This window comes from Cornus florida, unplaced genomic scaffold (genome assembly GCF_030987335.1).
Source record: "Cornus florida cultivar Cherokee Brave unplaced genomic scaffold, ASM3098733v1 CherokeeBrave_3.0.0_Hap2_Chr11, whole genome shotgun sequence".
Taxonomy (NCBI): Eukaryota; Viridiplantae; Streptophyta; class Magnoliopsida; order Cornales; family Cornaceae; genus Cornus; species Cornus florida.
The window spans coordinates 48102040-48127250 of NW_026775581.1; the positions used below are offsets into that span (position 1 = coordinate 48102040).

The 25211-nt window shown below is 37.7% G+C and overlaps 1 protein-coding gene across 1 annotated transcript; it reads right to left on the reverse strand.

Annotated features, from left to right (window-relative positions):
• Nucleotides 1–2026: 2026 nt before the first annotated feature.
• Nucleotides 2027–8358, reverse strand: LOC132281037 (uncharacterized). Its single transcript, XM_059782775.1, has 3 exons — nucleotides 7095–8358; nucleotides 3832–4031; nucleotides 2027–3673 (listed from the first exon to the last, which is right to left on the reverse strand). The coding sequence occupies exons 1-3, from the start codon at nucleotides 8356–8358 to the stop codon at nucleotides 2027–2029; spliced, it is 3111 nt and encodes a 1036-aa protein (XP_059638758.1).
• Nucleotides 8359–25211: the final 16853 nt, after the last annotated feature.

Below are 25211 nucleotides of genomic sequence, written 5' to 3' on the forward strand. Positions count from 1 at the left end.
TGTGACTATTTTTTTTAAATGTTTTATTTTTTATGATAAAATTTAACTTAAAAAATATATAAATAATATGTTGAATTGAGTTAGATTTATGTGTGACTATTAATTTTTCAGTACTATGTGAATACCTTTTTTTATGGTAAATGTGGTGAGTGTGACAATTAATATTAAATTTTGTCAAATTTTTTTCAAAGATATATTAAATAATTTATACCTAAGTGTATGTTTTTTTTTTTTTTTTTTTTTTTTTTTTTTTTTTTTTTTTTGGAAGAAAAAAAAAAAAGTGTCTCTTTTCATTATTTTTTGAAACATCTAGTTTTTGTTTATTGTCTAAAGTTAATCCAATTGATTTTAATTTTAGTTTAAATTCTTTAAATTAACATGTTAAAGTGTTTTTAAAATACTTCAATTTCAAATAATAACATAAATGATATGTTGAATTGAGTTACGTTTATATATGATATTACTTAGTCTGCATTATGTGCAAATTTTATTTTGAGGGTCAAAATGGTTTTTACTTTATGAGATTCTTGGTTGTCAACAACTTTTATTTTAAGTGGTGATGTTACCCTCTTATAAATGGTGATGTTACTTTTTAGATCCTTATAATGTTATTTATAAATAGTAGTATAATTGTCAAATATGGTCTCAATGCTTGTTTTATGAAGAAATATATGGCCAAACCAAGGCCACAAGGCAGGAAACAGCATGACATTGGAGGGATAATCACATCAAGGGATTCACGCCCTTATATATTGTATTATAGAAGTAGAATATTTTTCTTCTTTAAAGACTTGACAATAATACCTTCTGCAGCAGCCGTGCGTTTTGGTTTGTCAAGTAAAACGCAGCATATCGTCTTCCGACCCATTGGTATCGTTTGTTTTTGTCTTTATTAAATAAAAACTATCTGTCAGTTATTTATTAATTTGTCGTATTGCTGCATCACATTACCTTCATTCTTCAAGCAACGCAAAAATTAAAAATTAAAAATAATAAATAAATACAAATTATAGTAACTTCTATCCATTATTTTCTTTTTTAAAAAATACTTAATAAAAAAAGAATAAAAGGTTTTTGTAAATTTCATTTTAATAATTATTAAGCCATGGCAATACTGTTTGTTGTTTGTTGTTATGTATTATTTGGGAGCATCTAATTGTTGTCTTGGATTTGAAAGTAATGAAAATTTAATTTTAAGTGGAAACTAAATTTCCTCCTATTTTAAATTGAACCACCATAGCTTTAATGAAGTTCACCTAGGAAAAAAAAAAATTATTAGCTTATTATCCTATGGTCATCTTTATTATTATTATTATTATCATTATTCAACATATGATATAATCATCTTGATCAAAGAAGACCCCGGGTAGAGGGCAGGTAAGGCTTAATTGGTCAAGCACCACATATATATACGCACATGCGCGTACTGCAGTTCAATACTGTTTATTGTTAGTTTAAAATAGTGTTTGGGAGCAAATTGGTGTTTTGAATTTAAAAGTAATAAAAATTTAATTTAAAGTGATAATTAAATTTCCTCTAATTTCAAATTGATCAAACAAATTTTTAATGAATTCACTAAAGAAAAAGAAAAAAAATTATTAGCTTATTATCCTATAATCATCTTCTTCCTTTTTTTTTTTATATATTTTTTTCAGCGTATGGTATGCTCATCTTGATAAAAGAAGACTCTGACGTAGAGGGCAGGTAAGGCTTAAATAGTCAAGCCACCATTCACCAGTCATGCCATGTTAATCACCTTTTTTTTTTTTTTTCGAAAGATGAAGATAATATTATAAATGAAAAGTACTGTACATAGAAGGCCTTTGGCCAAAACAAGCCCAAACAGAGGGGAACAAGGGGAAACAAGCCCAAACAAGAAATTACAAATTCCACGACCCAAAGCCCATATTATGAAGGCATCCAACTATAACTGACAAGGAGCCGTTAACGATGGAAGCAGACGAAGGTCCGGTGAACAAGCCATGACGGCAGACGAAGCCAATTGGAGCCAATTGGCTTTGAAGAATCAGTCCGGCGGTCGAGGTGGAGGACGACAGCAAGAGGGAGGGAGGTCCCAATCTTTAAGGATGTGATGCGCAACAATGGAGCTCCTGAAGATCCCCAATTTCAAAATCGATGTGATGCTATTGGAAACCCTCGATTGAATGGTATTTTGGGATGACCTTTTCCCACAGAAGATACGAGCGTTTCTCTCCTCCCATATGTGGTACACCAGAGCTGCAAGGGAAAGCTTTCTGAGAAGATTCAATGGGGATGGAGAGGACCACCGATAACTGAATGTTGAAATAAGCTCTGGCCATGGTGGGGTTGCAGTGGTGATCCTACATTTTGCCATATAGAATGACCAAATTAGAGATGTAAAATCACAAGAAAAGAACAAGTGTGAGTGTGATTCTGGGCTGGCATTGCAGAGAAAGCAAACATTGTTATGTGTTGCCATTTGTCTCCTATCCAGAGTGGGGAGACGATCTTGGATAGCAAGCCACAAATTAAATTTCATTCTGGGGATGGCTGGAGAACGCCAAACCAAATCAAACCATGGCACCAATGGATAGGGGGGAAATAAGGATGCTGCAGTATGCTTGAGGCTGAATTCTCCAGATGGGGAAGCTGTCCAAATCAATTTGTCATCCTTCATAGAAGGTGAGGGCAATGTGGGAAGTTCAGGGATTGCCACTGAAAGCACAGGTGGGAAATTCCATGAATCGTTGTAGATAAGATGACTGACAGTAGTTGAGAGATCCAAACCTGCTTCAATGAGGATATTTGGAGGGAATCTCAGGCTTAGTGGACCTGCAGGCAACCAATTATCAAGCCATAAATTTATGGAAGTGCCTTTGCCAATCTTATGCTTGATTAATTGTCTAGCATGGTGTCTTTGTTGAAGGATCTTCCTCCAGCTCCAGGAACAGGATTGTGGAATCTCCAAAGCCCAAAAATTCTTGCCTTTGATGAGGTATGTTTTACACCATTTGATCCAAACTCTTTCAGTGTTATCAGTTAATAGATCCCAAATGTATCTTGTAATGGCAGCTTGATTAGAAGTAACCAAATTTGGGATGTCTAAACCATCTGCTTCCTTAGACCTGTAAATTGTCATCCATGCAATCTTAGCCTTTGTTGATTTCATTTCAATTCCAGACCATAGGAAGGCCATGAAGATTCTATTGAGCTCATCTATAACCCCTTTTGGAAGGATAAAAATGCTTGACCAGTATACTTGAGTGGATACCAACATTGATTTGATCAGTTGTAATCTTCCAGCATAAGAGAGAGATCTTGAGGACCAGTGAGTGATCCTGTGGGTGATCCTTTCAATAAGGGGTCTACAATCTGCTGCTTTTAGGCTTGTTGAAATTAAAAGGACACCCAGATGCCTAATAGGGAGAGATCCAGTTCCAATGCCTAGCATATTAGAGATTTCAATCTCTGTGTAGGGATCAACCCCTGAGAAGAAGATTGAGCTTTTGGAGAGATTAATAGATAGACCTGATATAGTGCAGAAGTGGTCTAGGGCACATTTTAGGATAGAGACTGATGTAATGTCACCATGACAAAAGAGGAAAAGATCATCAGCAAAGGAGAGGTGAGTGATTCCCAACTCCTTACACCTCCAGTGGTATTTGAATCTTGGAGCTCTAGAAATGATATTCTGCACAATTGAGGTGAAAGCATGTATAATAATGACAAATAGAAATGGGAAATTGGATCACCTTGCCTTAGACCCCTTTTTCCTTTGAAAAAACCTTTGAAAAAACCTTTGAATTCTCCATTGACAGCAATAGTGAATGATGGAGAGGTTATGCATGCCTGTATTAGCTTGATAAATGACTGTGGGAAGTTGAGGTGAGAGAGACAATCCAATGTAAAATCCCATTTTACTGAATCAAAGGCCTTCATTAGGTTTATTTTGATGGCACACCTTGGTGGAGAAGCATCTCTATGGTAACCCCTTAACAGTTCATGGGTGAGGAGGATTGAATCACTGATTTTTCTGCCTTGAACAAAGGCTGTTTGAGTATAATCAATGATATGGGGGAATGTCAGTTGTTGTAATACCCCTAATTTTAAAAGGATAGTCCTGACATTTATTTAATTGTTTAATCTTTTATTTAATTGTTTAATTGCGTGTTGGCATTTATTTAATTGTTTAATTTTTTATTTAAATTGTTAATTGCGTGTTATTCTCTTAATTGGTTATTTTAATTGTGTGTTCTTCCATGGTTATTTAAATTTGTTTTTTTTTTTTTTTGTTTTAATTAATTGATTAAATTGTTTGGTTTTCTTTTATTAAATTATTTTAAATTAAATTGTTTTATGGTGTTTTATTTGACTTAATTAATAATTGGTTTTATTTAATTAAATTGGTTTAAATTAGGATTGTGTTTTCTGTTTATTCACGTATTAGCCGACACAGGTTTTAATTAACTTCTATGGGCCGGTTAGGATTTAGTTAGGGCTTTAATTAATTTAGGGTTTTGGTATAACTCTATAAATATATGGGTATACGTCTGCCGAGGGTTTCTGAAAACCCTATTCACCATATTCAGGTATACAGTGATACAGAGAGTTGTGAGGGCAGAGTAACAGAGAGGGAGTTTACGTATGTAACAGAGAGAAAGATTTAAGGGAAACACATAGTGAACTTGGGTGATTAGCAAAGCAACTCAAGGAGGAAGGAGCGTGGTAGTGGGGAACTACAGTGTAGGACACAAACATATCACACAGAGACGGTGAATTAGAATTTCAAATCTGAAATTCAAAGGCAAGTCTCTGTTCTTTCTCTATCCCTTTAATCTGTGTTCTGTGTATGCTTAGGAAGACTCCAGGGATTAAACTAAGTTTTAATTATATCTTTTAAACATGTTTAATCAGAATATTGAAGCATTGAATAAATCCAGTTTCAATTGTTTTAACAGTTCAGTGTTGAACCTTATTATCGTTGCTTTAAAAGTTGATGCTTAATTAAATTCTAAGTTGTAGAATTCTACCTTGTGATCAATCTGGGATGAGGATGAAACCTTAATACATGTAATATAACTGTATTAAATGTCTGGAAACCACCGGGGTCGGAGAAGACAAGCAATACAGGGGAAACGGCTCTTAAGGGTGTGAGAGACGGCTCTCAAAAGGAGGGAGCCGCCTCCCACAAAGCTAGAGCCGGCTCTCTAGGGTTGAGAGTCGGCTCTCAACAGCCTAGAGCCGGCTCCCAAAGGTGGGGAGCCGGCTCCCCTTGAATGGAGACGGCTCTACAAGTTTCAGAGCCTTCTCTCTCTTTTGTTTTTGCGCGTACTGTTTGGCTGAGACTGAGTTTCTGAAACTGTTTCAAGGCTACTGAATGATGTAATACACTGCTTAAGACTTATATATGAATTGAGAAGCAAACTTATATCCAAGTATTTGGGATGGAATTTGCCTAGGCTTTAAAATAAACCTGTATGGGGTAAGGTTTGACATAAATTGGTAATTACTCAACGTTTTAGTAAGTTGGTTTCTCTGCATGTCTTGGAGTTGTAAATCATGTTTTCCAGCTGTGTTATAAGCATACTGTTGTTTAATAATATGCATGCTTAGTGGGAATTAACTGATGATTAAATTTGTTATAAATTGTATCTACTATGACACTGTTCGGAGGAGTTGAGTGTATAGTTTCATTTTACCATATTAGTAGACGGTAATTGGGATTCAAATTCTTATATTGGATACATAATTTAGTTATACACATGCTAAACTATAATTATGCAAATTTTGGAGTATGGTTGATTAGTATCTGATACTGTTTTCATCAACTGTGTTATCTGGAGGAGCTAAATGTACAGTCTTTTCATTTATAACAAGAACTGTAATGGGATATCTAAATGTTATATTGGATGCATATATTGGTTGAGTACATGCTAAACTATATTTATGCTTATTCTGGGATGTGGTTAATAAGTAATTATACTGTGTTATTAACTACGGAAACTGGAGGATGGTATGCGCCGGTATGGGACGGTGTCATACTAGGTACGGATTAGTTCAGACACTAAGCCCTACCTAAATTTAGATTAAGGTATGGAATAATCATAAAGATTAAGTCCATCACCAACATATGTCATATCAATTGTGAATTGAATGATCCACTATGGTTTCAGGACGGATTTGTTATACATATATCAGACCACTACACAGATGGATGGTATTATGGATTAGGAGGAGTATGGACTTTATATATATATTATATGGTGCCGTGGTATGAGCTTGAGTCTCATGACCATGGTTAGGGCGCGTATATCGCCTAGGATGGATAACTGGACATAGGTGTTGTTCCATGGTAGGTCTAGGTACTCATGTCCACCCTAGGGTGCGTATTCGCATGTTGCCTTCTATTCAGGCTGAGACAAACCTACTGGACTAGCGAGCGTCCTATAGTGTGTACTATATACATATATTGACTACTCTAGATATTGTTGAGTCTTCCTAGGATGTATCTGCGTATCGGATTACTGTTTGGATTGTAGTAGATCATGACTTGCATGTGGGCCTGACCCACTTCTTTATTTTTCAGGTGCTCGTCAGTTCCAGGGTTAGAGTTTGGACGTGCAGAGCAGATACATCTATTCACTCCTCCGATTATGTAGGAATTTTCTCTATGTTAGCTTTGGATTTTGTTTTTATTATTTCAGTATCGTTTGGAGAATTTAAATAAGGGGTCCAATGGATGGATTCCCGAGTTGTAAACTGATGGAGTTTTGGAGTTTGGGTTTGATGGATTTTAATAATTATCATATTTTGCGGATTCTGTTTTTAGTTCTTTTCAGCTTTAATTTCATTTCTTAATTCATTTTGTATTCCGTGTTCATTATAAATACTTTAATTGTTTGATATTCCCTCGGGCTCGGGCCTGGGCCTGATCAACCCGTGTCTCGGATCTGAGGGGTATCACAGTTGTAACTTGTTGGCTAGGAGCTTTGCAATGCATTTACAAATGGTGTTACAACATGATATAGGCCTGTAGTCATTGATGGTGGTTGGGTTTTGACACTTAGGGACTAAAGAGATATAGGTAGAATTAACTTCACCTAGTAGCTTACCATTCCTGAAAAATTCAGAGATGGCTTTAATTGTTGATCTTCCAATGATAGCCCAAGCTTGATGAAAGAACACGGCATTAAAGCCATCAGGGCCTGGGGATTTATCCCTATTTAGAGAGAGCATACAGGATTGGATCTCATGGTAGGATGGCATGGACTCCAAAATACTGTGGAAATGGGGAGGGACTGACTTTGTGATGAATCTTGAGAGCTCAGCCTGAGTATGTGTGATTAGAGGACTTGTTCCAAACAAATTTTGGAAGTGGGAGACAATTTCTTGAACAACTACATTTGTATCATTAAGGATGAGTCCATCAGCATTAGTTAAACTGTAGATTTTTCTCTTGTTCACCTTTGAAGCAATGGACTTATGAAAATATGAAGAGTTTGAGTCCCCAAGTTTAAGCCAAACCATCCTGGATTTTTGCCTTAGCATACTTTCCTGGAGCTCTGAGAGTCTAGTGTATTCTTTGGTAAGTGAGAGATCAAGCATTCTAAGGGGGATGTTACTTGTAGATAGATCAAGATCATGTTGACATGAATCCAGTTCTGTCTTGACTGCTTGTATCTTAGATGCCATTTCAGAGAAATCCACCTTGCAATTGGTTTTGAGGATGTGCTTTAGAGACTTGAGCTTTTTCACTACTTGGAACATTGCAGTCCCAGGAATGTAGTAATTCCAGGCACTTTGAACTGAAGGTAGAAAAAGGGGATGAGAGCACCAAGCATTGAAGAACCTGAAAGGAAGACACCTCTTGGGGGAGTTAGTGTCAATTGTAACAAAAATAGGGCTGTGATCAGATACTCCAGGGGTGAGGAAGGTGCATTCTAATCTTGGGAAGGTTGTGTTCCATTGTTTGTTGATGAGGGCTCTGTCAAGCTTCTTGGTAATGCATGCTGAGCCCAAACTTTTGTTATTCCAGGTAAAAAGGATCCCATTATACCTGAGGTCTTCAAGTTCAGCCTGCTGTAAGCACTTACAGAAGTCATTAATGGCTTGGTTCCATCTTGTTGAGCCTCCATTTTTCTCTCCTGAGTTGGAAATGGTGTTGAAATCTCCCAGGATTAACCAAGGAGAGTTGCAAAAGAATGTTGATTGATGATTGATGTCATTCCATAGGGAGAGTCTTTCCACTGCATAGTTAGAACCATATATGAAGGAAGAATAAAATGTAATATTTTGGCCTATAATGGAGATGGAGCAGTGTATTGCTTGCTTAGTTGTACATACAACATCAAGGTCAATGGTATTGGGGTTCCACATAACCCAAATTCTACCAAGTTGAGAGAAAGGGTAGTTGTGAACCAGTGGCCAATAAGATGCAATTCTGTTGTGGACAGTATTCACATTTGTTGGTGATATTTTGGTTTCAATGATAGATAGGATATCTAATTTTTTCTCAGAGATCAGCTTCCTGATCTCAACCTACCTAAAGGGTTGATTTAACCCTCTAATATTCCATGCTAAGATGGAAATCATTGAGGAGTTGATGAGGTTGATGGGCTTGGATACCTGTGATCCTTGGAGGATTCATTGGGTATCAAACCTGGACTGTGACTTTTGTTCCTTCTTGCTTGTGATTTCATACTTCTAACTGTGGACCTTCTTGTTGCTGGACATGAAGCACTGTGGAGAGCAGGTACCCTTGAGACACTGAGGTGAGCTTGATCCCTTGAAGCACTATGGTAAGTATGGTGTGTGGGAGTAGATAGGGCTTGCATGGGAGACTTAGAAGGAGTGGCAGTTGGTGATATGTGGGTTGTGGAGGGGGAAGGTAGATGTGGAGAGGGTGAGCATTGGTTGGAGTAGCTTAATTTTTTGCAACATAGGGGGGATGGATGAGCTCTCATAGATACCTTTGCGGATTCTAATCTTAAGTGCTGAGATGTGGTTGGTGCAGTAGATTTTCCATGTGGTTTGGGGTGATTAGTGTGGAGTTGGGGAGCTGGTGAGGGAGTTGGGGATACATGTGATGGAGAAGGGGAGGTGTATTGGTTTAACTGTTGGAGGGGGGAGAATTGGTTGGTGGTTTGAATGACCTCTGCATTGGCTTTCCTTGCTTCCTGTTTTCCTTTTTTCCTGATGGTTATCCAATCATTGGAGGGGCAGTTTGTGTAACGACCCGGATTTCTCAACCCGGTGCGTTAGTGATGAATTGGAAGTTGACCCGATAACGGACCCGAAATGCGGAAGCGAAAGAAGCCAGATGACCTCAAGAGATGTACGTCATCCCTAAGGCCCCAAAGTGACTCTCCATGAAGCCACGGAACTCAAATGAGCCAAGCAAATGAAGCAAGAATGCCTAACCCGAAAAGAGATGAACTAAGGGCAAAATGGTCATTTCTCACTGAAAAGGGTGCCACCGTGCACACCATTAGAAGGACAATGAAAAATAAACAAAATTAGACTCAAGAATCGTCTGATTCTGAGTCCGGGCAGAAAAGATATGAAATTCCAACACCCGATGCAAAAGTTATGAAGTAATGACTTAGCATTTTCCAATATTTTCATAATAAACTTTGAAAACAAAAGTGCATAGAAAACGAGATACATGTCATTGGCCTCCGGCTTCATCTCATACGTGTTAAATACATTGAAAAGAGTGCACTTATATACACTTTACATATACGAATCAACGAATACAAGTTTAAACAAATAGGGCTACAAAGAGGCATCTTATGCTAACACTTGCATAAAATAGAAACTTAGAAACTGTAAGCCATCCAAGGAGCAATGGAATCTTCAAATCCTGAGTCCTGTACCTGAAATATGCCGCAGTATCGTAGGGGTGAGTAACATAAAGCTACTCGTAGGAGATGAGCATGCATCGACCTAGCATTTTACAATTTTATCACCTTATGGTGAAACATGTTAAAGGGGCTCATGCCACCTGACGTCTATGTCAAGATGAGACCCAGGGAGCATCCTAAGCTACCTAGATCATTTATATCATAATCATATTGTTTATGCAATTCAAATAACATGGAAACATGTTATGCAAGGCAACAAGATATAGATTCTCAAAGTCTTCAACTTGAAATCCAAAATACGAAAACAACAAGTGTGGGTCATGCCACCTAGCGTCTATGTTCAAAATGAATCTATAAGGTTATTCGTAAACTACATTTGAACATCAAAACACAAATTATGATATCGATGCAATTTAACCAACAATGAAACTTCCAATACAACGCATGAAGCATGCTTTCATAAAGCTACATCTTAAGCTCAAAATAGGAAATCAAATAAGGAACAACAAGTTACGATATCATCTAGTTATCAACTTGAAATGAAATACGAAATCAAACAAAGTGGATACTCGGACGTCACGCCGGATCAGACCGACAACATAGTTACTTTAGGGTTACTAACCTATGGGTAACCTCCCTATGTGCGCACTAGACTGTACAGAGGGATAATCTTCCGTATTAGAACCAAGTCCTAGCCGTAACCAAACAACGACATCCCCAAGTTTCCAAAATCAACAAATTGTGCAACAACGTATATATATCAACATGTATATACAAGATATCAACTATTTACCAAGCACAATCCAAAATTTGGAAACTTATACAATACATGTTCAAAATTTACAACTACTATGGCATGTAAGATGCAAATACAAAGTGTGCAATTCCTTACACATAGCAACAATATATTCAATAAGGAAAAACATATTCTTATGAATATAAAAGTAACAACTATGTTATCCAATACTCAAAAGTAATCAAGTGAATATGCATCAAATCCAAATCCATGATTTAAATATAGAAACAACTTCCAAAATGCAATTAAATCCATGGAGTAATAAAGTAGAATTTAATTAAACATAAATAGTTAAATTCTCTAAATTCTAAGTTAATCCAAATAACCTCAATTTAATATATATTGAAAGACATGTCATGGTCATCATATATATAACATTAAATAACAAGTTAAGTGATTAAAATACTTAAAACAAAATTAATCAAGCTAATTAATTAATTTTCTCTAAATTTTTAAACAATTCCAAATGTCCTAAATTTAATCTATGTTAGAGAACATGCCAAGACCTATTTAAATACCACATTACAACTTGATTTAATGCTTGATACAACCATGTGAATTAAACTTTTACTAAAGATAAATATTAAATAAAAGTTGTAATTCTTAATCAAATGATGCAAATTTAATATATGTTAACCAACATATCTAAGCATAATTTCCTATCATGTTACAATTCAAATCAAAGTTATACATCATCATAAATTTTAAATCTTATACAAAGAAATAAAAATTACTAACTTTCTAGATTTGATACAAGGCATACATAGATGTTGTATAATTATGGTAAACACACAATATAACACACAAATAATCCTAAAACATTCCCTACCTCAATTGGAATGAAAATCCCAATTACCACCGAAATGAAATCGCCCCAAATTTTCGATCCACAAAATAGATTTTTCAGCTTGCTACGTTCAACTTGTAAAATTCATAAAAAATTCAATTCCAAACCAAATTGAATGAATCCAAAGCCCAATGAAAGCTTAAACACTGTAATTTGATAATATAAATTTAGTTTAACAAAATATTTTCCCAATTGAAACAGTTTTGACCCACAACTTTGAAACAAATTTTGCCCAGAAAACACATATTCAGCTTGTAGCTTCCAATTTTGAAAATTCATGAAAAATTCATTTGACATCCAAATTGGGCAAACCTAATTTATTTTGGAAGTAAACATATGAAAGTGTAAAACTAGAAATTTAAACCATGATCCAATGTCAAAAGGTTAGTGAAATAAATCATCTAAAAATATATTTTCTAGCTGCAATAAAAACATGGATAACAGATAGTTTCGGATTTAAAAAAAAATTTAGAAATGCTCTAAAATTGTGCAAAAATTATGAGTAGTGTTAAACCCATGGGGGAAGTTCCAGAAAAAATTTCAGGGCAATTGAAGCACCACAACTCCATATAAAAATTCATTTCCGGACCAAAAAGGAAAAGCTTTAAATTTCCACAGCAACTAGCTTGCAATTTCAAAAATTCATAACTAATTTATTTTAAATCCAAATTACATGAAACCAAAACTAAATGAAAGCTAATTGAGTATATTTTCATATTTTATATTTAATTTGACAAGATTAATTTCAAGTTAAAATAGTTTAAGGGTAAAATACAAGTCCTTCTCTTCCATGCATGTAAAATACTCAATAATGACATAAAAATACTTCAAAATAATAGATCAATACCTCACTAGAGAATTGAATTTGTAGATACCAAAGTAAAACTGGAGTTAGGCTAGATCCTTCAAGGGTTTTGAAGAGGAGGATGAGGGGAACGAAAAGTATTCCAAGCTTTATGGTCTAAAGTAAGTGGAAGGGCCTCAAAGATCAAGGTCAATGCCTAAGGCTTCAAGCTCCATCCATGGAGGCTAGGGTTTTCTTGTAAGGAAGAGAATGAAATAATGTGGTTAAGTTTGAGTGGAGGAAATAGAAATCCTCCACTCACTATGTGCTCTTACACTATGGTCAACACACACATCTATGGTTAATTGCATAAAAATCCTCCTTTAAAACCATAATCCCAAAGTAGCCCAAAGATATTTGCAAGACTAAATTGTGAACCTACACTTGTCACCAATCCATGGCTCCTTCCTAGGCTTAATCCCACACATACACTTGTCAACCATCCAAGCCAACAAGTGCATCAATCCTAGGCCAACAAGTGGGTGAATCCTCACCCTCTAAATGTCATCATCCAATGCATTAAAGTGTTTCTACACAAATGTCAACAAGTGGACTAATGAGAGTGTGACACTTGTCACACTTTTCAAAAATTGTAAAAAGATCCTTTTTGAAAATATCCTCCAAATTTAATTGCAAAATGGTCCCCAAGATGAAAAATAATTACTTTATTTAATTACACTAAAACCCTACAAGTTAAGAATAATTACATTAAAGTATGCATTAATGTCCCTTTATAAAAGAAGAAACCAATCAACATGCTTTTCTAAAAAAGTAGAAATACCACTATCATGGAAATCAAATATCATGAATGCCTGCAAAACCGGAATCAAATCCGAACACAAAAAGTGAGGTTGTGCAAGGAAAAATGATAAACGAGAAAAAGACAAAATGTGAATAGTGTTCAGAAAAATAAAATATAGAAATGACATAATCTCCAAAGGAAGTTGTCAATCCAAGGAAAGAGTCTCGGAAATCATTTTAGAGCACTCGAGACGACATCAAGTGATGAAAAACCAAACCCAAAAAGGAAAAGACAACGGAAAAAAAATATCCGTTAAAATCTGAGAAAATGAAAAGGATGAAAAATGACCGGGTCATTACAGTTTGGGGCTGGACTGTGATCCCTGCTAGGAGTATGTTCAATGACATGTTCAATGACATTCAGTGGGCAAGAGATTTCATTGTGGTTGAGTTTATTGCATTTATTACATATCTTGGGTAACCATTGGTATTCAATGCCAATCCTTTCTATTTTGCCATCCTCCATAATGAGTTCCACTTCATTTAATAGAGGGAGTGAAAGATCTATCTTAACACAAATTCTTGCATATTTTAGCTTTGTCCTTCTCTCTGTGGCTTTGTTTGCATATAGGGGAACCCCAACTGAGCTTGCTATGTGGCTGAGACCGGTGGCAGTCCAGTAATAGGCAGGAATGTTGAAGAATTTGACCCAAATTGGGGTGCTGGTAGCTGTGGTAGATTGAGTTGTTGGTTGGAGACTCCATTTCTTGAGGGAGAAGGGATGCCCTGCAATGTTCCATAGGCAATTGGAGAGGACATCCTCAGCTTTATGAGGGGTGTGGAACCTGAAGATATAGGAACCATTTTCTCCAAGTATTGTGTCTGTAAGACCAAATGAGTTCCAAATTTTTGCTGCTGTGGTTTGTACGAGCTTGAAAGGCAGTCTCTTGTGTGTTGAGATACCAATAAGATGGTTATCTTGCCAAAACTTAATGCCTTCCAGTGCTACTTCTTTTAGAGGGGAAATGACAGACCTTTTGCTTTGGGAAGAAGGTGGTTTGATGTAGTCAAGGACCATTTTCATGGATAGGTGAGAAACAACTTCCGACCACTTCTTTTGCATAGGTTCTATAGGTTTGGAGTGTAAGGCATTAATATGCTACACTAGTGATGAGAGGGCCACTGGCTCACCAGTGCAAGGGGAGTTTGGCTGGTAGCATAGGGTGGGGTCAACTTGGTTTCCATTTTGGTGCAAGGTCATAACTTCAGCATGTAAAGGGGGATGGTTAATGTTTTCTTTGGGTGAGACAACTGTTTTATCAACATGGCATTTCTGGTGCAGCATGTGGAGAGTATGTGATATTATTGCCTTTTTGGGTAATCTGTGGAGGGTGAGCCTGCGTAAATGTGTTGACCATACTAGGATTTGAAACCAAACCTGGGTGATCCTCTGTGGCCGTGGAGGTTGGTGGTGGAGGATGGACACCTGCTGCTACTGCTACTGCGGTGGTGGCACTAGTGGTGGGTATTGGTGGAGGTTGATCAGTGATTGGAGATGAAGAGTGTAGTGGATCATGGTGCTGCTTTTGGGCTTTGAGTTCAGCCAGCTCATCTCTCAGTTCAGAGATGGTTTTCTTGAGTGCATTGTACATGTCCATGGCTCTACCAAGGTTCTCATCTTTCCATTCGAGCTGCTCTTGAAGTCTGTCAATCTGGTTAGCAGGTGAGGTGATAAGCGCCGAATATTATATATTCAAGCGCCCTAAATTGCATTAGTTAAGTCCATCTTTTGATTATTTATGTAGATTATCTCCATTTCCATGTTTTTATGCATTTTCAGGTTCATTGGCCAAAAAGAAGCAAGGTTGAAGTTTTGTTGTAATTTTGGATAAGAAAGGCACAATGCTGAAGCTTGGCAGCAGTGGAACCTGACTTTTGTCACCATTTTCGACCTAGCAAACTCAAGAACTGGACTTCCATCATAACATGAAAGATTTAGAGCTCTAAATTATCTTTCCAAATCTTCAAGCGGTTCATCATTCGGAGTTTGGAGTAGAGAGTTATGATCTTCTTATTAGAGGTGCTCAGAACTGCCTGGCAGCAATGAAAGTCTGCCTTGTTCTTCAATTTCGACCAAACATACTTGAGAATTGGATCTCCACCAAAACATAAAGTTTTTAGAGCTCTGAATTAGATTTCTAAATCTTCAAATGGTTCATCATTTGGAGTTCGGAGCGCAAAGTTATGGCCGTTTTACCAAAGTAGGTCCGGGCGGAGCAAACCAAGCATAGGGCATTCTGGCCAATTTTCGAGTGCTCGAGGCCTTATTTCGAGTGCTCAAAATTAGGGCAGATTGCTTCACGAGATCAGCCACTTGTGCTCAGAAATTTGCTAACTTTGTATGCTCTCTTTATGAGTTGGTTGGGGATATTTCTTGGAGGAGAGAGAGGGCTTTTTGGGTGGAATAACATCTCTACAAAAGAGGGGAGCCACACATTACTTAGGATTATCCTTCATTTTAACAAGAGGGAGGAGAGAGAAGAGAGCAAAAGAAAGGTGTGTTCTTCAAGCTCCAAAGAGGGTGCACGAAAATGGAGATGAGGATGATGCTTTTTCCTTCTTCTAGCTCACCAATGGGCAACTAAACCTCATCTAGGGAGGTGATGAAACCCCTCCCTTGTAAGCATGTGTTAGTATAGTTTATTTTTGGGGATTACAATGTATTTTTGATAGTCTTTCCATGATCAAGAGCCTCATTTTTGTTGTAATGAATGTTGAATGTTTATAAATGATTATTGTGAGTTATTCATCTTGTCTTGGATGGTTACTTTTCTTAATCATATTGCTTGCACTTCCATGGTGACAATGGAAGTTAGATCATGGAATGGTTTTAATGGCATGGAGTTGGAGAACCTAGATAGTTCATGGCTTAGGGTTTCCCTTTGATGGTCTATACTTGATTCTTAGCTTTATGTGCATTCACCATTTAAATTAGGGCTTGATAATCCTTGACTTAGTAAGCATGTTCTAAGCTACATTTTAGTTTAGGTAGTTGATCATGTGAACCTTTGATGGTTTATTCTTGCCTTTCTATTTAAATGAACTTCTTGAGGATATTATAGCAACCTAGTATTGTTATGTATCATGACTATCATATATGTTGTTTTTCCCTTAAATTAATCTTAACCTAGCATGTGTATAGGGATGGAGGTGGATTCATTTCCCTAGCCTTCTTTACTTGTACTTCACTCCCTTGAATTCTTGCAATTTATTGTTTTATGCACTTTTAATTTCCTAGCTTAAGTGACATCCAACAAAACCTCTATAAACCCCTTATCATTCTAAGAACAATTTTAGACACTTAGGTTGCCATAGACTAGCGCAGTCCCAGTGGTTCGACTTACCCGACCAATAGCCCTATTTTACAATGATTCGTGCTATTGCGAAGGTTAATGTTTAATTGACCAACCGATCAATTTTTGTCGCCGTTGCCGGGGACTTGCATACGGTTTAGCAACCAAAGTTTTAGGGTTAAACTTAGTGTGATTGTTAATATTGTGTTTTGTGCATATTTCTCGTGTGGTTTAACCATTTTTATGTTGTAAGATTCTAGGGACTCGACTCTCGCCGTGGGAACGCTAGCAAAGTGTAAGTCTAGAGGACCCTAGGTAAGCTTCTTGACCTTTTAGTTTCGCATTGTTATATTTTGTGCATGTGTTAAGCTTAGAAGTAGTTAATTTATTTGCAAGCCCTTGTTGAGGCTATATTATTGTTTTAATTTCGTGTTCAAGCATCGGTCCTTGTCGTGGCCATTTATTTTCTGTCTTGATAATTGAGGAGAAAGGGAACATCGTATGTGGAGTTGTGGTTGATGAATTGCTTTGTTGAGTATATGCTTTGTTGTTGATGTTCGGTTGTAGGTCACTTTCCTTACCCACAATCGATTCTCCCATTGATATTAACTCTCTTGAAAGAACTCTTATACGGAACCCTAGGGAACCTACTCTTACACGGGATCTTGAAACTGAATTTAATACAATCGGTGATAATATAGGAAATCCGGGGAATGAAAGGGCTGAAATTCCTAATATCGAGCCAATGACTCTTAGAGATCATTTCATCCCTACCACCTATGCTTTTCCATCTTGCATAGTGATGCCAAACATCGATGCAGCTCAATATGAGATCAAATCTAGTACCATCCAAATGCTTCCATCTTTTCATGGTTTTGATAATGAAGATCCATATAAGCATCTCGATGAGTTCCTTAAAATCTGTTCGACCATCAGGTTGAGAGGATTTCCTGAAAATGCACTCCACTTACATCTTTTCCCATTCTCCCTAAAGGATAGGGCAAAATATTGGTTGAACTCCCTCGCTCCCAACTCTATTACTTCTTGGGTTCAATTGCAACAAGAATTTCTTAAGAAGTATTATCCGGTGACAAAAACCAACCAAATGAGGCGTTCCATTCTAAGCTTTTCTCAAGTTGATGGAGAACAACTCCACGAGACTTGGGAAAGGTTATAAGATCTTCTTCGGAAGTGTCCTCATCATTTGATCCCAAAATGGCAATTAGTGCAAGCTTTCTATGCCGGCTTGACCGACACCCATAGATTCATGGTTGACTCTTCTTGTGGTGGGATGTTCATGTCCAAGAATGCGGATGAGGCTTGGACCTTACTTGAGAATTTGAGTGAAAATTCACTTCAACATAATTCTCGTAGGGCTCCGACCTCAACCACTCCAAAGAACACCAATCCTTGTCAACAAAAATCAATAAGGGAGGAATCATCTCAAGTGGATGCCATTGCTCATAAATTCTACCAATTGATGGCACCACATCTTCCCCCTTCATTATCTCAAAATTCGGCAAGTTTGGTTTGTGCTTCATGTACTAGTCCATTCCATCTCTCGGAAGATTGCCCCACACTGGAGCAATTTCCCAATCCTAACCAAGAGCAAGCTAATGCTATGTTCTCAAGGCCCGGGCATAACCCGTATTCCAATACATATAATCCAGGTTGGAGGGACCATCCGAATTTTTCGTGGAGGCAACAAGCCCCACAAAATTCCCAACTTCAAAATCAAGGGCCTCAAAATCAGCCCTCTTCTCAATATCAAGGTAGACCTTTCCAAGCCTCTTCAAGCTACCAACCTCCATACAATCTAAATGTCTCCACTCAACCTCCTGTGAATCCAATTGATGAGATAGTGGCTGCAAACAAGCACATGATGGAATCATTAAATGTGCAAATGATGGAATCATTAAACAAGCAAATCATGGATTCCAACAAGCATCTCTTGACATCCTTGCAACCTACTCTCCAAATGGTTCACTCCCATACTCAATCCATAACTAGGCTCGAAAATCAAATGGGACAAATAGCTAACCAAGTGAACCAACTTCTTCAAAAAGATAAGGGTAAGCTTCCCGCTCAACCATTTGAAAATCCTAGAGGGATACATGCAATTGATGAAACCCCTCTTCCGAGTGGGCCGAGTCTTGAGCATGTTCAAACTATCACCACCATTCGGAGTGGTAAAGTGGTTGACAACAAGGTCGATGGAGACAAAAGTGAACAAAATCCTCCTTTGAAAAATCCAAATTCAAGCTCTTCCAATCCAAATCCAAGTTCTTCTTGTCCAAATACCATTCACGGAAATCCCACGCATGTCACCCCAAATGTGGAAACTACTTATGAGCCAAAAGCTCCGTTCCCTCAACGTCTTCAAGAGTCGACACATTTTGGGAATAAGAATTGCAAAATTCAAGACATGTGGGAGGTCTTTAGGCAAGTAAAGATCAATCTTCATCTCTTGGATGCTATCAAGCAAGTTCCTCCCTATGCAAAATTCTTTAAGGATTTGTGCACTCAAAAGCGCACTTCCAGAAGTCATTTACCAAAGAAAGTGAGGTTAACCGAAAATGTTAGTGCGATCATTCAGCACAGCACTCCTCCGAAGTATAAGGATCCGGGTGCCCCCACAATCTCTTGTGTCATTAGTGACAACAAAATTGAGAGGGCCCTCTTTGACTTAGGAGCTAGTGTGAATTTGATTCCATATTCGGTTTACCTACAACTTGGTTTGGGAGATCTTAAACCAACTCCGATAGTATTGCAACTTGCTGATAGATCTATTAAGCAACCACGGGGAATCATTGAAGATGTTATCATAAAGGTGGATAGGTTCTACTTCCTGGTAGACTTCGTGGTTCTTGATACGGAACCAGTCCACGACCCAAGAAAACACATTCCCATAATTCTCGGACGTCCTTTTCTAGCTACAGCTAATGCTTCTATAACTGTAGAACCGGATTGATGAAAATCTCTTTTGGGAATATGAATGTTAAGCTCAATATTTTCAATGCTGTGCATCTTTCTCTGGATGAGAGTGAGTGTTTTGCAATCACTATTGCTGATGAACTCATTGAAAATCCAATTCCACCTCCTTCAACGGAGGATCCCCTACAAGCTTGGTTGGTCAACTCTGATTTTGAAGATTTTGATGAGGAAAAATCCATTCGGAAAGTCAACTCCTTACTTGATATTCTATCACCATTTTCCTCTCCTTTATGGGTAGCACCAAACCCATCTCTATCTTGGGAATGTCCATCTCCTTCCATTTCTTCACCGGAGTTACCTCAACATTTTGAGGGTGAACCACCGGACAAAGGTAAGGAGAATGTTGACAAGTTGCTGGAAATTCTTCCAATCATTCCGGCCCAATCTAGAATCATTGTCCATGATACTCAACCTGTGAACAAACCATTTGAGTACAATGAGGTATATGACTTGGAGATTGCAAATATGAAAGGTCATGATCCTCCCATTGTTAGTCAAGACAATGACATTCAACGAGCCTCCATAATCTCGAACAAGCAACACCTTTGCTTAAATCTGAAAATAAAAGAAGTGAGATTAAAAGCGATGCTCAAATCCTCTAAAGCCAAACTTGTTTCTCTTCGGAAGGATCAATATCCCTCACCATTCATTGATCCAAGTTTGAGACCATATGAAGGAGGCAAGTTGCATACGGAGCGTTAAGGATCCATCTCTCCAATGGATCCCGATCCTAGTTCGTCTAGCTATCGGCATTAAATTTAGCAAAGCAAAGGAAGAAATTTTTTCGATGTTCCAAGCTTCCCTACCTTCTCAAATTGCTCGTGCCTTGAAATTTTCTGGGAAATGGTTTAGAAAAGCCGAAAATTTGATTTTTCTGAAATGGTCTTCAGTTGTGTTCCGCAATTTTAGACGAGCCTCTTAGACCTTCTCAGCTCTAATTTTCATTCCCGAAAATTTTCATCGCTTTCTAGCAATTTCATAGGATCTTTGGCATGCAACTTATGTGCACAACCTCTCATTTTCAATGCATTGTTGGATCATGGTTCCCCAAAATTTTCCATACATTGGAGATGAAGTGCAAGGTTTTAAAAAAAATTTCCTACATTTATCCATGCATTTGAAGAGACCAAATCCCATCCATGCATTGAAGAGATGTTCCAAGGTTTAAAAATTTTCTCAAAATCATCCATGCATTGTGTGAGGTTGTAAAAGTTGGGAAATCTTCTTGAAATCATCCATGCACTCATTGAAAAAAAAAAAAAAAAAATTTGCACATTTTGAAAAATTTTCTAAATTTTCCATGCATTGCAATGAAGTGTAGAGTTTGACAATTTTCCCTCCTGGCATTAGAATGGATTGAAGTTCAAAAGTTTGAAAAATTTCCCATGCATTGGAATAGAATGAATTTGCAAAGTTAAAAAAAATTTCTCTAGAAATTTCATTTATCTATGCCCTGTGTGATGTTGTAACAGTTGGAAATTTTTCCATGCAATTGAAATTCATGCATGCATCATTACAGAAAAAAAAATTTTCCATGAAAAATTTTCCATGAAAATTTTGTAATGTTGTGCAATTTAAACATTTCCCCATCCATCCATCCATGCAAGCTCACTGCCATCTATGCAAGCTCATTGCCTTCATATTGCAAACATTCAATTTCCATGATGAGCAATTTCATTGCTGTGCTCAGTGTCTTCATTTTGAGCAATCACATTTCCAATTTGAGTGCTCGCAGCTTTCAAAGCATCAATCCAAGCTCACTGCCTCAATTTCTAGCAATCCAATTTCCATGTGGAGTGCTCGAACTTCCTTGCAGCTGCAATTAAGATTCAACACCAAAATTCCGAGCCTACTGTCTCCATGTTGAGCACTCGACCTCCCCATTGCGAGTGCTCGAAGCACCTCAACCCACACCTCCACTTCGAAACAAACCCACTTCCTTCAATTCGAGTGCTCGCCGGCTCAGTTCGAGCACTCGAATCTGCTACCAACACTCTCATCCACCAACTTCTCTCAACCAACCCATCTCCCTCACCCACAACTTCATCCCCAAGAACCCCACCCTCGGCCAACACCATGCCACCCTCATTTCCTTCCTCTACATCTCACCAACCGAGCCTCACACCTCTCAACCAAACCACCCCGCAACCACTCAAACTCATCCCATGCACAACCTCACCCCCAAGCTCACCACCCTCTCGGCATTTACAAACCCAAACCTTCTACCCCTCTCAATCACCCAACTCATCATCCCCATGCAACCCACTTCAAACCAAACAACCAACACCATCTTCAATCAACACCAAAACAACCAACCCTCAAACCCATGCACAAACCACACATCCCCCTCACCTCTTTGTCATATTTTCGAGCACTCGAAGCCAAGCTTCGAGTGCTCGCAATTGCTCGATTTCTCATATCAAAAACAACCGAGCCCACTGCCACATTTTAGAGCACTTGAAGACACACTTCGAGTGCTCGAACCAAGCCACCTTTCTTTTAAACCCAACCCAAACCACCCCATGCCACCCTCATTCCACCCTCTAGGCTCCAACACCCCAACCCTCCTTACCACCATCTCTCTCTCTTCAACCGAGCTCATCTCTCACCTCAAAACCAACCATCTCTCATCAACCCACAAACCACACCCAACCTAAACCACCACACCTTATCCTCACCCTTCCCTGCAAACCCACTTCCATGCAACCGAACTCACCAATCCCTTCACCCTCACCTCACCACCACCCCCCCATACTCTCGGCCACCACTCAACTTCAGCATCACCAACCCAACACAAACCCAATGCCGAGCCCTCTGCCAAAGCTTCGCGCACTCGCCGAGCCCATTCGAGTGCTCGAAGCTAACCCATCTCCTTCACCTTCCTTTAGAACCCAAAACCATCTCTGCAACACCCCATGCACGACCAACCTCTCATGCATACTATTTACAAAAAAAAAAAAAAAAAAAAAAACATAATACTATATATATATATATATAAATAATAATAATAATAATAATATTCCTATATATATATAGATATAATACTAATAATAATAATACTACATCAATAAATAAATACATAAATTTTTGGGTTTTGTTTAGATTTTTATCTTGCCATATAATTCCTGTGACTATTTTTATTTCTGTTTTGATTTTTCTTAAAAGCCTAGGCTTTTACTTGTGTATAGTAGTTATGTTCTGACAGGTCTTCCTGTCCAAGTTTGGGGGACACCTTTGCGCATTCACATCGATGGATATTTTTGCATTCGTCACTCCACTTGGTAATATTGTTCTTTTACCTTCTTTGCTCTTATTTTGTTTCACTTGTCTTCACGCATTGTGGACAATGTGACATTCAAGTTTGGGGGTGCAATAGGACATTTTTGGTTTCACATTTTTGCTAAGCAATGATAGTATGATTTGAACTTGTCGGGAATGAAGCATATGTTTAATACCTTGTGTATAGAAGTTATTGACATTTTTGAAAATAAAGAAAAATTTGAGTTGAAATGATTATGTGGATTCAAATTAGTCTGTATAAATATCTCAATTAGATTCTCGCTGGATTTGACACTCTTTTAAGCTTCACAATGCACATATGCACATTGGAAACTAAACTGTAAGGTATGCAACTTGATCGACCTTGACCTTGGCCTAGTTAATTTGATTTGATGAACCTGATAAATGAATATCTTTGGCATGATTTATGTTGTGTAAAAAAAAAAAAAACTAAGAAAGAAAGAAAATAATGACCAGTTGACATTTGTAGCCTTTCCAACCCAAGTTATTAAGCCCTAGGAGTGTCTCTACACTTAGCACCCTAAAGCCGTCTGGTTTGGGAGTTGTTAGCCTAACGCTTGCTACAGGGGTTGGTTAGAAAGCTTAAAGGACTTAAACATTGCACGGTCATTCAAAAAAATTTGTAATAAACATGGTTCGTTGGAGTTCGTAACCTTTCCAACTTGAGCTATTAAGCCCTTTGGAGTGTCTCTACACTTAACATCCTAAAGCCATCTGGTTTGGGAGTTGTTGGCCTAACGCTTGCTACATAGGTTGGTTAGAAAGCTTAAGGGACTTCAGCATTACACAACCATCTTATGTTTCACTTCTGAGTTACAATAAATTGTCAACAAGCAACAAAAGTTGTCTTGTAAATAAAATCATGCCTTAGGGACTTCATTTAAAAGGGAATTCAGTGATTTGAAAACTCGTGTCTTGGAATTGGAAAAGAAAGTAAAAGCCGCATGTTGAGAATCCAATCCACTTTCACTGAAGTTAGAGTTGATTTCCATTTAAAAGATGAGAATTGAGTTATTTATATAGACTATAATGTTGATACATGCATGTTGAAATGTGTTTAGTATCAATACTTCATATATGCAAGGTAGTCTTCCCAATGACTCCATCTCCAGCTCTTTTTTTGTTTCAAGTTATTTTTGAGTTATGTATATATCTCATTTTACCATGGATGATATTGTTGTAGTAGCATGCCCATGGTTGTCTTTTCATTAAGTTTTTCATTGTAGTTTTGCTAAGGGACTAGCAAAATGTAAGTTTGGGGGTATGATAAGCGCCGAATATTATATATTCAAGCGCCCTAAATTGCATTAGTTAAGTCCATCTTTTGATTATTTATGTAGATTATCTCCATTTCCATATTTTTATGCATTTTCAGGTTCATTGGCCAAAAAGAAGCAAGGTTGAAGTTTTGTTGTAATTTTGGATAAGAAAGGCACAATGCTGAAGCTTGGCAGCAGTGGAACCTGACTTTTGTTGCCATTTTCGACCTAGGAAACTCAATAACTGGACTTCCATCATAGCATGAAAGATTTAGAGCTCTGAATCAGCTTTCCAAATCTTTAAGCGGTTTGTCATTCGGAGTTCGGAGCAGAGAGTTATGATCTCCTTATTAGAGGTGCTCAGAACTGCCTGGCAGCAATAAAAGTCTGCCTTGTTCTTCAATTTCGACCAACCAGACTTAAGAATTGGATCTCCACCAAAACATAAAGTTTTTAGAGCTCTAAATTAGATTTCTAAATCTTCAAACGGTTCATCATTTGGAGTTTGGAGCGCAAAGTTATAGCCGTTTTACCAAAGTAGGTCCGGGCGGAGCAAACCAAGCATAGGGCATTCTGGCCAATTTTCGAGTGCTCGAGGCCTTATTTCGAGTGCTCAAAATTAGGGCAGATTGCTTCACGAGATCAGCCACTTGTGCTCAGAAATTTGCTAACTTTGTATGCTCTCTTTATGAGTTGGTTGGGGATGTTTCTTGGAGGAGAAATAGGGCTTTTTGGGTGGAATAACATGTCTACAAAAGAGGGGAGCCACACATTACTTAGGATTATCCTTCATTTTGACAAGAGGGAGGAGAGAGAAGAGAGCAAAAGAAAGGTGTGTTCTTCAAGCTCCAAAGAGGGTGCACGAAAATGGAGATGAGGATGATGCTTTTTCCTTCTTCTAGCTCACCAATGGGCAACTAAACCTCATCTAGGGAGGTGATGAAACCTCTCCCTTGTAAGCATGTGTTAGTATAGTTTATTTTTGGGGATTACAATGTATTTTTGATAATCTTTCCATGATCAAGAGCCTCATTTTTGTTGTAATGAATGTTGAATGTTTATAAATGATTATTGTGAGTTATTCATCTTGTCTTGGATGGTTACTTTTCTTAATCATATTGCTTGCACTTCCATGGTGACAATGGAAGTTAGATCATGGAATGGTTTTAATGGCATGGAGTTGGAGAACCTAGATAGTTCATGACTTAGGGTTTCCCTTTGATGGTCTATAC

Coding starts and splice junctions, on each gene's coding strand:
- LOC132281037 (XM_059782775.1), bottom strand. CDS start 8,358: ATGTGGAACCCCAATACCATTGACCTTGATGTTGTATGTACAACTAAG. Junction 4,032..7,094: donor CTCTGAATTTTTCAGGAATG/GTAAGCTACTAG, acceptor ATACTCAAACAG/CCTTTGTTCAAGGCAGAAAA. Junction 3,674..3,831: donor CATTTATCAAGCTAATACAG/GCATGCATAACC, acceptor TCAATTGTGCAG/AATATCATTTCTAGAGCTCC.